We start from the raw sequence: 14195 nt of genomic DNA, 5'->3' as shown, positions 1-14195 counted from the left end.
AGGTGATGCCAACTAAAGAAGCATACGTAATTATAATTAATAGTGAGGACAATGAGCTACAGACTCCAGAAAATAACTACAGATGCTGTAACTTGTACATCCATACATACATCACCAGCAGATCAGAAGCCCCGTATTCGTTGAAGGAGATGAGCAACGGTGCATCTGCAGCTTGCTGGTGAATGGTGATGCATGTGTTCTCCAATCATATATTCATTCAAGTCAGTATTAACAAATCTAGCAACGGTGCATGTGCAAGTGATCAATTATTCTCAGCTCCAGAATCACTACAGATAGATATATTATCCAAATACAGCGAAATTTCTTAATACTGGTGCATGGAATCGGGTATGAAAGGCTCGAGTTTTAGCATTCCGCCACTTGTTCATCAACAAAGTTCTGATCTGTCATCTCTGCAAAAACCCCCGGCTGCTTAATTAAGCGATTGGAGGACAGACAGAGGAGGGAGATAGCTAGAAGGAGATGAGACGAGTACAGTAGCAGTGGAGTACCTATATCGTTGAACAACATGTGGTGAGGTAGAGCTGAGTGAATATGGATTCTTGGGCCTGTACCGCGCACTTTGCTTGTGTCTCTGGACGTTACACTTTCTTCCACAACGCTACCACTTGAGCAGCTCACCTGCTGAATCCATGGCTTTGCCTTCCGTTCATGATGCCCCTCGTTCTTCCTACTTGTTTGCGCCTTCTCTCTTTCATATTTGATCTCTTTCCAGCGTCCATCCCCCATATCCTTCCACTGTGAAAAAAAAAACAAAAGAAATCCAAATTTTTATACCAAATTCTTAAAAGGACTATATGTGATAACTTGTCCACAGAGAAGTCACTCATACAACTTGTCACTGGGTGCAGCGTGTTTCACGATATTATGAAATTAAACTGCGCCGAAGGCACATATCTAATTAAGGGCCATTTTAATCAACTTTATGTATACGGCAATTTATATATTATATACTCCTTTGGTTAAAAAAATATAAATTATTTTTAATTTAAATTTCACCACATAATAAAATAGTTAGTTATTTTCAAACGAACATCATTTTTTTATATTTATTCTGTATTTAATAGGATATTTCACTTTAAAATAAATATAAAATGATATGTTTATTGAGGGTACTTTAAAAATATATATTAATTATATATTTTAAAATATTAAAAAACATTCAAATCTTAAAAAAATATCTTATATTTTTTAAGGAGGGAGTATATTATTTCAAACCATGCAATATATCCTCCTTTTGTTGTGTGTATTCATTAATCATATGATATAGCACTTTAAGAAGGCAAACGCAAAGGGAAACAACAATATCAGGGCAGCAATGATTATATTAAATTGAATATAAAAGTGATCTTAACTTATATAACTAGCTTAATTAGCATTAAATTTGTGCGAAGTCAAAAGTTATAACTTGGTGCATTAGAAGTTACTCCTCTATTCTTGTATATATAAATTATCTCCTAAAAGAATTTTATAATCTTAAATATAGGTCAATTTGAACTTGCCAAAAAAAAAATTATATATATATATATATATAGGTCGATTTGAAAGAGCGTAGCATTAACTACTTTATTTCAAATATGCTCTTCTTTTTCATTTTCAATCTCGATGAGGAGATAGAGAATATTTATTTTTAAAAATTTATAGCATCTATTAAGAATAAATTAAAGTAATTTTTAGACAAATTTTTCTTTATTCATGTGAATTTGTTACAAGTGATTTAATAATAAGAAATGAAGATAATAGAACATTATTTTTACTCACAGCCAGGAAAAAAAAAACTAGTTATCATGCATCGATTATTAATGAATGCAAAAAACACATTTTGTTTGAATCCGGGAGAAAAACAATATAAGAAACCTGAGAAGTGATGGGGGCAGTAGAGTGCGAGAGAGTTGCTTTAGGGGGGCGCCAACCCAGCACTTGCTTGGAATTATACAACTGATTTACAAATGATGCTTCCATGGACTTGAGATACTTGCTGTGTTTCTCATCGGTCCACTCTTCCGTTGACAAGCATCTCTTCCCCAGATGGTTCTGGTTAAAATAAACATGAAAATAAAAAACAAAGAAAAAAAAAAGTAAAGTAGACATGAAAATGCGTTTTTAATTTTAATTTCTTGGGATTCATTTTATGGATGGTTTTCTCCGAGGACCAATAAATTAAAATCGCATGGGATGTGAAATGAGTTGATGATGAAGAGAAATGAAAAGTACCTGCACCTGATTGGGTGGTAGCTTGAAGTCGCTTGACTGGTGGAGGAGGTTGGGTGAAATCGTCGGAACTTGGGCCGATCTGAAATTCTTCATAGTATCTCGTCGAAGATGAACAGAGGAGGAGGGAGACACATTAGGATATAGGAATGGGAGAGGAGGTGGAAGCGGTGGTTGCAACCAGGAACAAGAATGAAAATAATCAAAGGTAGTTACAGTTGTCAGCGCTTTAACACGTGTCAGCGCCCATCACATCGCCACGTCATCTATGTGGGAGAACACAGGGCGACTGATATTTAGCAGCATGAAAAATATCTGGCTTCCCACACTTGAAAAGTTGGAATGGTGATGATTCGTTACATTCGATGACGTGGCACTGCACTTTCAGGCCTGAGCCCCCTCACTTTTCCTGTTCTTTAAATAATCCCATTCCCATCGGATCCTGTTGTCCTTTTCTTATCCTATCCCCGGGCGATCTTAAAGTGTAAGGTTGCGAGCGACAACTCCACCTCACCTACTTTCATATTCTAGGATATTTTACACTATATAGTGATAAGCTTATAATTTTCCCCCCTAATTTTAGTGTCAGATTTTACTAGGAAATTTAAAAATTTAAAAATTACAAATTAGTAACACTAATTGATCTTAATGCTGCTAATATCTGTCAGAATAAACCGTTAATCAATTATTATTAATAGCAACTATTGTTCAGTTATTATTAACATTTATGAGCAAAAGACTATTCTTTTCTTTGGGTCGAAACGAACAAACAAGGAAACGACTACATAATGTGCCTTACGCACACCATATAGGATTTGTTTGGTCCGTGCATTTGCAAAAGCAAAAAAACGAAAAACGAAAAAGAAAAGAAAAGAAGGCATCACCATAAATATCAAATGGGGCGTCTAACGTCGAATAAACGAGTTTCATATATACTGCAAAAACCTTTTTATCATAAGAACCATATAAAACAAGACAAATCTGTCGTTCAAAACTAAGGAGTACTCGAAAATATGAGTGGATGCTGCATGATGCGGAAAAACTGCGTTAGAATTGCACAAGTTTTAACTTTTGTGTCACGTATAATAGGCAATAGCATCATCACTCGAGAGCCCAAAGAGCAGGTGATCTGAGCCGCTTGGGACGTTTTAGCTCTCCAACCATTACATGACCTTATTCCAATCTGCCCGCATTGAATAATTGTCTTGGGAACATTCAGTGATCAGTGATGTTCTTCTTCAAATGGCATGTGCATAGAATAAAATACACGATCCAGCAGAGGCACAACAAGGAAGATTATGACTCAAATATCTGGCTTCTGCTCACTTTCTGGAATGGCTGTGTCTTGCAGATCAATACGACCTGCATAAACAAAGCAAGTAAAAACAGCAGGCTTGAAAATTATCAGCGGCTGGAGAACAGTAGAAGGATTAGCTGGTCTTTTTTTTTTTTTTATTTTAATAACAAGAAGTGGAATTGCAGCCAATTACACAAGTCTAGGGGCAGAAACCCCAATACAAGCCTAGTACATTTCTCCTACCATTTCTCTTTCAATTGGAAAGAGAAGAAACAAGGGACAAGGGCGGGGAGAGGATAAGTAAGTGTACTTGCTGCAATTTTTCTCCTTTATCCAGGCAGATTTCTACACTACTAGGTTTTGTAAGGATAAAAAAAAAAAAAAAACTTTTTTTGCCTAGTCCTGTCCTGCCTGCCTGAATTTATTTGTGCGAAGTGCGAACCTGTGCAAGTATATCAGATCATACCTAACAAGGAAATTAGGGACGGGGATTGTGATGATCCATGCAATCTGACATCCGTATCTGCAAAACATTGTGCATTTAAAATTACAGAACAAGATGTTTCGAAGCAAAGTAATTAGACCACCGTAGATGACCTACCTGAACTTCCTATTGATTTAAGGACGTCTGATTTCTTATAAGTATATCCTATGAAATTGGTGTCTTTAGATGTTAACATCTGCGAGAAATGTCAAAAGGAAAGTCATAAAATTGCGGTTTCAATACAAAGGGAGTATGTATAGCACGTATAAAAGACCTTGAAAGCAAGTTTTAGGGGAAATGAATAAACAAAATATCTCCCAACAGACAAAAAATTTTGAAAACGAAAAATTTCACTCGACAGTGATAGTGGTCAAACTAGACTGCTGAATGTCATCAGTCCAGCGGAATATGCATTTCTTTAATAGGCCAGAAGAACAAAGAAGTGAGATCTAATAGTTAGCCCAAGGCCAAAAAATATATTGGGCCCACTTCAGAATAACTTTGGTTAGCAAACACTTTTGGGGGAAAAAATCAGAAGTCAATATTAATTATATAATGGGCCTAGCCTAATGAAAACAGTAAGGTTAAGGGAAAAAAAATCCATGCACATAAATCTTGGCCATAAACTAAATCCACACGCTTAGAAATGACCTTAAGCAATTGCAATATGACAGAAAATGATTTACCTTTCGCCACGGTCCCATGGTAGCTGTTGTGGATGGTGGTCCTTCTAACTGAAATAAACAAACTCACAAAAGTTGAGTTGTGCTGAGATAGTATGGAAATTGAAAGCATAAGCCTAGGATCACTAAGGAACCTCCGTGATATAGTTTACAGTTTTCTGCTACACTGGCTCTCAAACAAAAAATAGTATCTAACATAATTTGCAATGCGATGAAAAACTTGAAAGATAAAATGGAACATGTTGACATTGAAAGAAGCAACCATTTCCATTCTTAAAAAGGCCAGTGGAATTATATTAGTTTAGAAATTTTGTGAAAGTTTCTCCGCAGAATTGGCAGCGCAAATTTTCCATTTTCACCTGTCAGAATTTTCTACATGTACATTTTTGTACTCACATCTGGAAACTTCTCAAAGTTTTGTGTGTCCAAGTCTCCAGTGACAGTAGGTTTATATGCAGCTTCCATTTCATACAGCGTATCCCACTGAATAGATCTGAACCATGGATGAGCCTGGAAAAGGAATTAAAGGTATATTAACAGTGGACTTGCCACATAGGCATGTTCAAAAATGGGCAAATGTGCATTTTTGATTTTGAAGTATTCTTCAAGAAGCACCCAACACACTAAATTATTGATTAGAGCAGTTTTTCCCTTAATGTAATTATTTCAAGGACAAAATTGTTTTGACCAATAGTTTAAGGTGCTGGGTATTTCTCGAAAAATACTTTAAGAATAAAAATGCACCTTTACTCTTAAAAAGAAAATATAATTTCCCTAGTAAGCAATATATTGGCTATACTTAACAGAGTTGTTACCTTTATTTCTTCGACCCCTCTGGTTCCAAGTCTTGTATCCACATCACATAATAAGTGACAAATAAGATCCTCAGCCTCAGCTGATATTTTGGGCTCTCCAGGGAATTTAAGGCATGTTTTCCAGTTAATTATCTGATACAATAAACAACACCATGTCCTTATGAACAAATGGGAAAGATTATGAGAACAGAGAAACCAATTTAATTAAATACCTTACGACATGTCATCCTTGGATCATCAGAACAAAAGGGAGGATATCCGATAAGCATCTCATACATGATAGCCCCGAGAGACCACCAATCACATTCCATTCCATAGCCCTTTTTTATCAAAACTTCAGGTGCCATGTAATCAAGAGTTCCAACAGTTGAATATGCCTGAAGAAGTAAGTTAGAAAACATAAACTACCTTCGTACTAACGTACTTTTCTGTTTATAACTAGAAGCAGAAATTTAAAACTTCTGTAAATCATTAAGTCATTTTGTCGTAGCTATTGATTTTTTTTTTTTCCCGAACTAACAATTAACGATGATTTAAACTGGAGGGAAATGGCAATACCAATGCTCGGCGATTACGTTTCCACTGTTGTAATTGCTCCTTTGGCATCAACCAAGGGGATGCAGAATATCCTTCAGCCTCACTTGTTGATTCATTACTGGTCAAATCTTCACTTTCCAACAAAATTGATGAATACTTATCATCAAGAGGCTTACATAAGCCAAAATCTGATAGCTTCAGGTGGCCATTTTTATCCAGTATCAAATTATCTGGTTTTATATCCCTACAAGCAGAGTGCATGCGACTAAGCATAATCTTTATTGCTTGATAGATTTGAGAATAACTACTCACCAGAAAAAGTTATAAATCCTTTTCCATAAACAACGTTCCTCAGTAGAATTTCTGGATATGGACTGATGTGACTTAAGCGGTGAGGAAAACCCACCAGGCCCCCATAAGAAACTAGGGTATTATAGGTGGAGTGTCTTAAGACTTACATACCATTTTTATATTTTGACCGTTACTCTGTATGGGACATTCAAGAGATTCATCTTAAATGCATTCTTCTTACAAATCTGACAAGCTATATCTAAATTGTACATGTTATTCTTTTCTTTTCTTTTAACTGCAAGCAATCCGTGTTTAAGAAGATGAAATACTGCATTACATATTGTACCTTAAGAATACAGGCTCCTGGTAATTTGAGCCAGAGTTTGCAGAATTTTATCCTTTTTAGACCAAGTCAAGAGCTAACTTTTTTTCCTTTGAGATCGAACTTGTTAGTATAAAGGATGGCTCTAATGGCGCATGAGAATATGAAGAACTTTCAAGGTATTTTATGTTCACATATCACAGTTCTTGTACATAAATTAGCTTCGCGTAGCAGGGAGACCAAATTAGTTTCACAATAGCCATACCTGTGTATGTAATTGTGTTGATGTATCGAGTGGATAGCTAAGATGCTTTCAGCAATGTAGAAGCGAGCAACATCTTCAGAAAGGATATCTTCTCTCATTAATAATGTCATGATGTCACCACCGGGTAAATACTCCATGATGAGATACAGGAAATCAGAATCTTGGAACGAGTAATGGAGTTTTACAATGCATCGGCTATCAACCTCTGCTAGTAAATTCCTCTCAGATCGAACATGTTCCACCTGAATTAGAACGACAACGTGATGTAAGAAGTAAATGAGTTCACTCTAGAGGTCCTGTAGACGCCATTATTTAGCACTAAAAATTTGAAAACATTTAAAACTCCTTTTTGAAACTGAAGCTCATGTATAATAAAAATCTTATTCAATCTTTGCCCAACATCAAAGTACATATGCAACGCCCTTTTTCCAGCCAGATATATCCCATTAGACCAAAGGAAAACAAATATATTTATTGAAAAAGTTAAACAACTTTAAGCAGATACAATATACCAGGTAGCACCCTATTTTCCATTGGAATATCACATAAAGAGTTGGCATTCAGCACTTAAATTTTGTTAATGTCAAATGCTCTCTTGAAGCCCGATGAACGGCAATGAGCAAGATCAAGAAAAGTATAAGACAAAGTTTATGTCTTTGATTGCAATTTGAAATAACCCATCATTTTGAAATGAATACTAATTAAAGTGATAGGCCGATGAGCACAAGGGTTTCCGCTTTCTTGCGATGAGTGGTTAGAAGATTGCTGCATTGGAGTAACATGTATGCAGAGCATGTACCAAGCTTGACTGCTATTACCTGTCCTCGGCTAAGCATTTCTGATTTCTTCAGTTTCTTCATGGCATAAATCTCTCCTGTACTTTTAGCACGACATAACCTCACCTGCATTATATGACATGTTACGGAAATACAAACTATTAGAATTTAAAACTTAATTTGCAATGCTATCTATCTTCATTGCGCACCTCGCCAAAAGCGCCTTTGCCAATTACAGTTAACTGCTCAAAGTCATCAATTCCAACTTTACGCCTCTGCAGTCTCATGTATTCAGTCTCTCGGCGCTCCAAATTCCTCATCATTTGCTCTTGTTCTTCAGTTGATACCTGAGCTTCTTGTGCTTGCCTTTGAAGTGCTATACGTCTGAAACAAAAGCATAATTTATTGAAGTAACACCTATTCTTCGGAAATAAAACAATATCCGCTTTGACTATTCTGAGTTAAGTTGATAATTATAAAATATATGCTAATATATCCACCCCGATGGTCCATCATAACTCAAACGCAAGATAATTATAAAGCGCGGGCCTCCTAATATAATTGTTTTAAAGCTCGTAAATGGAAAATATAGCATGTTCTCAATCTGTTACCCGAAAGATTCTTGAAAAGCATCAGACAGCGTTCTAATTTGGATTTTTGGGAAAGCACATATATGAAACAGACATTTGAAAGAGGATAACACAAGTTTTGCTGCCCCGGCGGTTTTTACTGGACATGTCTCTTTCCAAGTGATAAGAGGAGTCTTCACACATCATATTTGTCAAAGGGATGTATAATATGAACCACCAATTCAGGATAAGGAGAGACGATAATACGAAGACTTAACCAAGAACAACGTCAATATTCCTATTCCATTGCTTTAATATTCTCAAAAGGAGCCAGCAAGAGTTTAACCAAAAACTATGATATGAACACGATTATACAAAGGGTGAGAAAATAGCAGAGAGAAAAAAGAAGTGTAAACAAATGCACGTAAAGAGAAGCGACCAGTAGACTGAAACAGTAAATCAGTTCTATGAAAGCATTAACTGGAAGATTGGCAACGGAAATCTCAGAAACTCTGAATCAATGGAGGAGGAGGATGGAAGTAAATGCAGAAAATTGTGTCATTAAAAACGAACAGAGTTAGACATGGCATAGCAAAAAAACTAAAAAGAAGGAAAATACATACCTCTCTTTTCGATCCTGCAATCCTTGGAGATAATTCTTGTAATGATTTTCAATGAACTGCTTAGCAGCAGCAGCCTTCTGTCTGGTAACTGGAGAGGAAACCGACACATCAGGGCCGGAGTCAAATTCATTCCGATCGTGGTTCATGTTAAGAGCTCCAAGTCTCACAGTCCCGTCGTAACCTTCCATAATCGTACGGATCACTCAAAACGGCAGAATCAGAGAGGAAGAAGAGCGCGCGGAAAGAGCGGAGGCTTCGGAGTCAGAGGATTTCGTAAGAGAGATCTGCGAGTGTTGGTGAAACTGACGCAGAGACGGACTGCTTGGCAATTGGTATATATTGGGATGGAGTCTACGAAGCTGTGGCAAGGCTGTCTTATCAGTGAGTTGTCGTCCGCACATATTTTGTTGTTTGCTCAGAAAATAAATTCAAATACTCCGATTTTGTCCCGATTTATTTGATTTTGGAGGAGAGACATATTTTCTTCTATATTTTTTTTTTTTAATTGGGGGTGGGGTGGGCGCCAATTTTTTTTTTTTTTTTGAGGGTTCAATTGGGGGCCAATCTTTATCTGGAGTTACTGATGAGATAAATTTTGTTGGGAATGGAGTGGGATCGACGCCATCGTTTTCCTCACATTAAGTGGTGGAATCTTTGGAAGCATTTCGCATCATGGTGATATCTGACTTTTGACGCGAAAGTGGGGAGAGATAAATTTTGACGCTACTGTCGGCGGAGATCCGTTTAAGGCTACACAGTCACGTTCTCATCCCCTGGATGTGAGAAATGAAAATCATACTTCCACGAGATTCCTCCCTCATTTAGTATTTTCTAAATATATTATACAAATAGTTATTTTCTTTCTCTTTATAAAATCTGGCTGTTGTTTGAACAAGTCAAGGCCAATATTGACAAGACCTCAGTCAAATAAAGAAATTAAATTCATGACGTCTTGGTTGCTTGGAGTAGAGCCCAAGGGATAAGAAATAAGAGCAGCGTCTCTGGCCACAGGCTTTACCCAATCGCTTGGTGCGTTACGTTGGAACCTCTATCTTACATTCTTCTCACGTAAAAGCACACACAGGAGAGCTAGTACTTGTTGGATTTGCAGAAGGTTTTTATAATAATAAAAATAAACAAGTTTAACATGTCAAGGAAAAAAATTTGCATGCTGTTCATGAAAAAAAAAAAAAAATTGGATGCCGATGGTCTAGGGGATCAGATGATGCTATCTCCTTCCTAAAAAGGGCAGCATGCGGGTTCAATCCTGTATGTAGAAGTGTGTATTGTGGTTGCCCTTTAATTAAAAAATTAATATTTATATGTTGATGAATAATAGTGACTCTAATACATATTAAATATTTTTATAATTAATTATAAAATTTACATATATTCAATAAAATGAAATATTCGGTTTTGAAAATTTTGTTATGTGTTTTATATAAAAATCAAAATATATACAGTTTGTGTTGATAATATGATTCATTTGAAATTTCTTTAAATAGCATCATGAAACAAAAATAATATTAGAAAATTGATAAAAGTGAAAATTCCTTTTCTCATAATCATAGGTAAAGTTGTTAAACTTGCAACTTTAAATAAACTCGTAAAAGAAATGTGAATTGGTATTGAAAACTTAGATTGTAAACTCATAAAAATTTACTTATATTGATAAATAATCATTAAAATATGATTGTAATTTAATTTAAATATATTAAAAAATAAATTATTGAAATTAAATGCATCTACATTAATAAATTATCATATATAAGATATAAAAATTTTAAAATAGGGAAATTAGTTTTGGCATTTTTGTTTTCTTTTTTATTAATATTAGTTTTTACATTTTAAGTTTTTTTGTCTTTAAATCAAATATTATAACTTTTATGAACCAAATTTTTTATAATATATACTTAACATAACGAGCTTAACAAGCTTAAACAAATTTACATTTAGTTCGAGTTTATGAATTAGTTAACATGATTTTATAAATTAAAAATGTAAAAATGATAAACTCACAGGTATAACTAAATTTGTATGTAGTCTAAGTTTATGAGTAAATTGACACAATTTTATGAGTTGAAAATGTAAAAACATTAAACTTATAAAATTAACATGAAAGTTTGACAACTACAGTGATAGCTAGTGGAATTTAGACATGATAGATTATATATATATATATATATATATTTTATCAGCTCGATTTAATTTAATTTCTTACTGCGCACGTCTTAATTTAAAATTTCATCATGTATACTGAACAATGCATCTGTTAGAAAAAGTGTCTTCTACAAGTCAATGGGCTTCCTCTATATCATTTCAGGAATCCTCAGTCATGCTTTCACTTGTTTCATGAAATCATCACTGTCAAGCATAAAGAAATTGCTATCCTCGTTGAATTGGAGTGGCATTGTTTAAATTGCAGCCGTACACAAACAATATATATATATATATATATCGAGGAATGAAATTCAGGAATTACTGGCACGTATATTCAAGTGAGTATATTGGGACGGAAAACAGGAAAGGAATCTCCAGTGCAATTTTCGGTACATATGAACTGCACTTGTCCATTTGTCATTGCCCAGGAAAATCGCCTCCGACAAATCATTCTGCTGCTAGATTGATGAAATATGCTAGTGCTTATTATTGCAGAATTCCAGAACTACCTAATTAAGCTCATTCCTTGCATAAATCATTTGCTCACTGTTGCTAATTTGAAATTACATTAACCTCTCATTAATTTATGTTAGTAATTAATTCATGCCATCCCTAGCTTCAGAGTAACGTCATGATTAAAAAAAATCATTGGGTATTAAAAAATCAATATTGTCTTAAAATTTTAAAATAATAGAAAAATAGAAATGATTTTCTAAAAGGTACTAGTAATTGTTTTCCTGTTTCGCACGCATATTCAGCTCAAGATCTATTTACATCAAAAGAAAAGGAAGGGAAGTTAGGTGAAGTGAGGGCATAGCATAACAGACAGTCCTAGATTGCAAATTTAAGATACGTGCCTAAAAAATGAAAAGGTTGCGGTTAAGGTGATCCGAATTTATATAATTTAAGCATGTATGAGGGATTACCGTTAACGTTGGAATACTAGGCATGGTTCGGTGATTGAGAGCGAGGGAGTCCTCTGCGTTATTTGTCGGCGGGGCAACGTCACTTGTCAAGCTTCTAAAAGTCGTGGAAATAATGTTGCTTCTAAGAGGCTCGTCAATTGGTGTCCTTTCTTTCCCACCAAATGCACAGCACTGATTAGCAAGCCGAGGATGGCAAATCACGCCTGAAGTTGTAGAGTAGAGTAGGCCAACCGTATTATCTTGCTGTTTCATGCGTGCAACTGGCGCTCCCTTCCATATCTCGACTGAGATTTTATCGCCTTTTGGATCACCGCTCAGTGCTCACGCGTCCATCGCCAAAGTTGAATCCTTCGAAAATGCCTGCGCATTGGTGACGTCATTTTAGAATTATTTGTATTAAGTTAAAAAAAAAACACATACGCTATAATACACCTTTTAAAGAAATCTGTTAGTCCTTAATATAAGATATTTAATTAAATATTAATTTCATTTTATCAATATTACTCATATTTAAATTTATTAACTATGAAAAAAAATATAATACATATTTAAAATGTTTCATTTAAATGTCAGTAAAATTGGAAGTTCGCTGCATTTTCAAGCAAAATTAATAATTTGATCATCTTTGCATTAATTATGATAAGATGAATAAAAATGCTCTATAATGAGAATGAGAGAGAGCATACATCAAAAACAAAACTGTGGGGATTCATCAACATGGGTCCTACTTCGACGTCACCTTTGCATTTCGGAGCAATGAGGAGCTCCGCTTGGGGAGCAGTTAAGAAACCACACTGATCTCTTTGTTCTCAGGGGCTTTTGGATCCTCGGTAATAATCAAATCTCTTTGTGCTATTGAGTTATTTCCTTCCTTTATTTAAAAATATAAAATATTTTTAATTAAATTATTATCCTAATAATTATTTAATTATTTTTAAATTAATATTATCTTTTTATATATGTCTTTATTTAATTAGGCGTTTTGTTTAAAGATAAATGACTGAGTGATATATTCATTAACGATGGTTTTAAAAAGAAAAAAAAACTCACAAACCGTGTATTAGTATTAAAAAACTAAAAATATTTTATAGATTTGAACACCTAATTTAAAAAAAAATGTATTATATTTTTAAATAAAAGAAGCACCATACAACATAAAGGATCTCTTATTTCCCATACTTTTGATGTTGCATTACATTATTTGTAAGCTGGAATTTTTTTTTAATTCCCAACACTCAATGTACAGTTGTTTTTTTGTGGAATGAATTCATCTTCGCTCGACAGAAAAGGATGTCTTGTCACACCCCACTACTGCGTTTATTCTCTGAAAGAGCGAGCAAAAAGATTGTGAACTTGAAGTTTAGGATCTGTTTATTTTCTGTTTTTAAAAATTATTTGTTAAAAATTTAAAAATTTATTATTTTCAAAACTGTTTTTATTTTATGTTTTTAAAAATTAAAAAAAACAACTTTAAATTGTTTTTATTTTATTTTTCTCATATTTAAAATATAATACACTGGTTTATTGAAAATTATAATTCTTTTAACCAATTTCTATTATTAACCACCACAATTAACTGTTTATAAACATCATTATCAGTTTATTTTTATTCTAAAATTATTTTTTAATTGACATAACCACATAAATTTTTATTTTATTTTATTTTAAAAATAATTTTAAAAACTGTATTACAAAATATTTTTAAAAAATAAAGAATGAGAACAGAAACCAAACAGATATTTTTTCATTCGCATGACTAACGGTAACAAAACTTTGAGTGTGTTTGAACCCTATATGTTGATAATTGGCTGTGTAATTTAGGTTCATTGGGTGGGTAGAAGGACACAGACGTGAATTTTGACCAAAGAAACAATAGCCTTGCCATGAAAGTAGTATAGGTCCTCTCATTTTTTTCTTTTAACCTATAAGTATTTTTTATTAAAGATAATTTTTTTTAATAAAAATTTAAATTTTAATTTATTATATTATGAGGGATTAATTTTTCATTGTTTTTTACTCTGGAATAGATGTGAAAGTTCTCCATGTGGGCCAAGAAACATCTATATAAAGTATAAACCATAGCATTGCCTTGAAGATTTTTTGAAGATCAAAAAGACTTTTACTGATTGATATATCTATTAACCCAATGATCTCTGTGGCCCAAAAAAACCCAATTATAAGTGAACGTAGTTATCCAACAAAACAAATTGAAGGG

At 34.0% G+C, this 14195-nt stretch overlaps 2 protein-coding genes across 3 annotated transcripts; both read right to left on the bottom strand.

The window, feature by feature from the left end:
- Window positions 1-13: 13 nt before the first annotated feature.
- On the bottom strand, window positions 14-2966 carry LOC129317654 (cold-regulated protein 27-like). 2 transcript variants are annotated; one of them, XM_054961998.1, is made up of 4 exons: window positions 2242-2966; window positions 1879-2055; window positions 513-759; window positions 14-413 (listed from the first exon to the last, which is right to left on the bottom strand). In XM_054961998.1, the coding sequence occupies exons 1-4, from the start codon at window positions 2326-2328 to the stop codon at window positions 367-369; spliced, it is 558 nt and encodes a 185-aa protein (XP_054817973.1). In that variant the 5' UTR covers window positions 2329-2966; the 3' UTR covers window positions 14-366. The 2 variants fall into 2 exon arrangements, with proteins under 2 accessions (XP_054817973.1, XP_054817972.1); XM_054961997.1 differs by having other exon boundaries at window positions 2236-2786.
- Window positions 2967-3138: 172 nt separating this feature from the next.
- On the bottom strand, window positions 3139-9257 carry LOC129317651 (uncharacterized). The gene is made up of 12 exons (XM_054961988.1): window positions 8895-9257; window positions 7912-8086; window positions 7745-7828; window positions 6927-7168; window positions 6070-6292; window positions 5724-5888; window positions 5512-5643; window positions 5093-5206; window positions 4700-4747; window positions 4131-4209; window positions 3996-4052; window positions 3139-3594 (listed from the first exon to the last, which is right to left on the bottom strand). The coding sequence occupies exons 1-12, from the start codon at window positions 9080-9082 to the stop codon at window positions 3536-3538; spliced, it is 1566 nt and encodes a 521-aa protein (XP_054817963.1). The 5' UTR covers window positions 9083-9257; the 3' UTR covers window positions 3139-3535.
- Window positions 9258-14195: the final 4938 nt, after the last annotated feature.

The sequence above is a fragment of the Prosopis cineraria genome, unplaced genomic scaffold (assembly GCF_029017545.1).
Source record: "Prosopis cineraria cultivar Desert tree isolate PC_DT_omini unplaced genomic scaffold, ASM2901754v1 PC8, whole genome shotgun sequence".
Taxonomy (NCBI): domain Eukaryota; kingdom Viridiplantae; phylum Streptophyta; class Magnoliopsida; order Fabales; family Fabaceae; genus Prosopis; species Prosopis cineraria.
This window is presented reverse-complemented; position numbering and strand designations above follow the sequence as displayed.

What these genes read in the sequence shown, in the direction of transcription:
- LOC129317654 (XM_054961997.1), bottom strand. Translation starts at nt 2,328, where the DNA reads ATGAAGAATTTCAGATCGGCCCAAGTTCCGACGATTTCACCCAACCTC. An exon ending in TACCACCCAATCAGGTGCAG is followed by an intron (nt 2,056 to 2,235) that starts GTACTTTTCATT and finishes TATTTTAACCAG; the next exon opens with AACCATCTGGGGAAGAGATG. An exon ending in CATGTTGTTCAACGATATAG is followed by an intron (nt 414 to 512) that starts GTACTCCACTGC and finishes GGGTTTTTGCAG; the next exon opens with AGATGACAGATCAGAACTTT.
- LOC129317651 (XM_054961988.1), bottom strand. Translation starts at nt 9,082, where the DNA reads ATGGAAGGTTACGACGGGACTGTGAGACTTGGAGCTCTTAACATGAAC. An exon ending in AACGTAATCGCCGAGCATTG is followed by an intron (nt 5,889 to 6,069) that starts GTATTGCCATTT and finishes TTACTTCTTCAG; the next exon opens with GCATATTCAACTGTTGGAAC. An exon ending in CAAGGATGACATGTCGTAAG is followed by an intron (nt 5,644 to 5,723) that starts GTATTTAATTAA and finishes TTATTGTATCAG; the next exon opens with ATAATTAACTGGAAAACATG.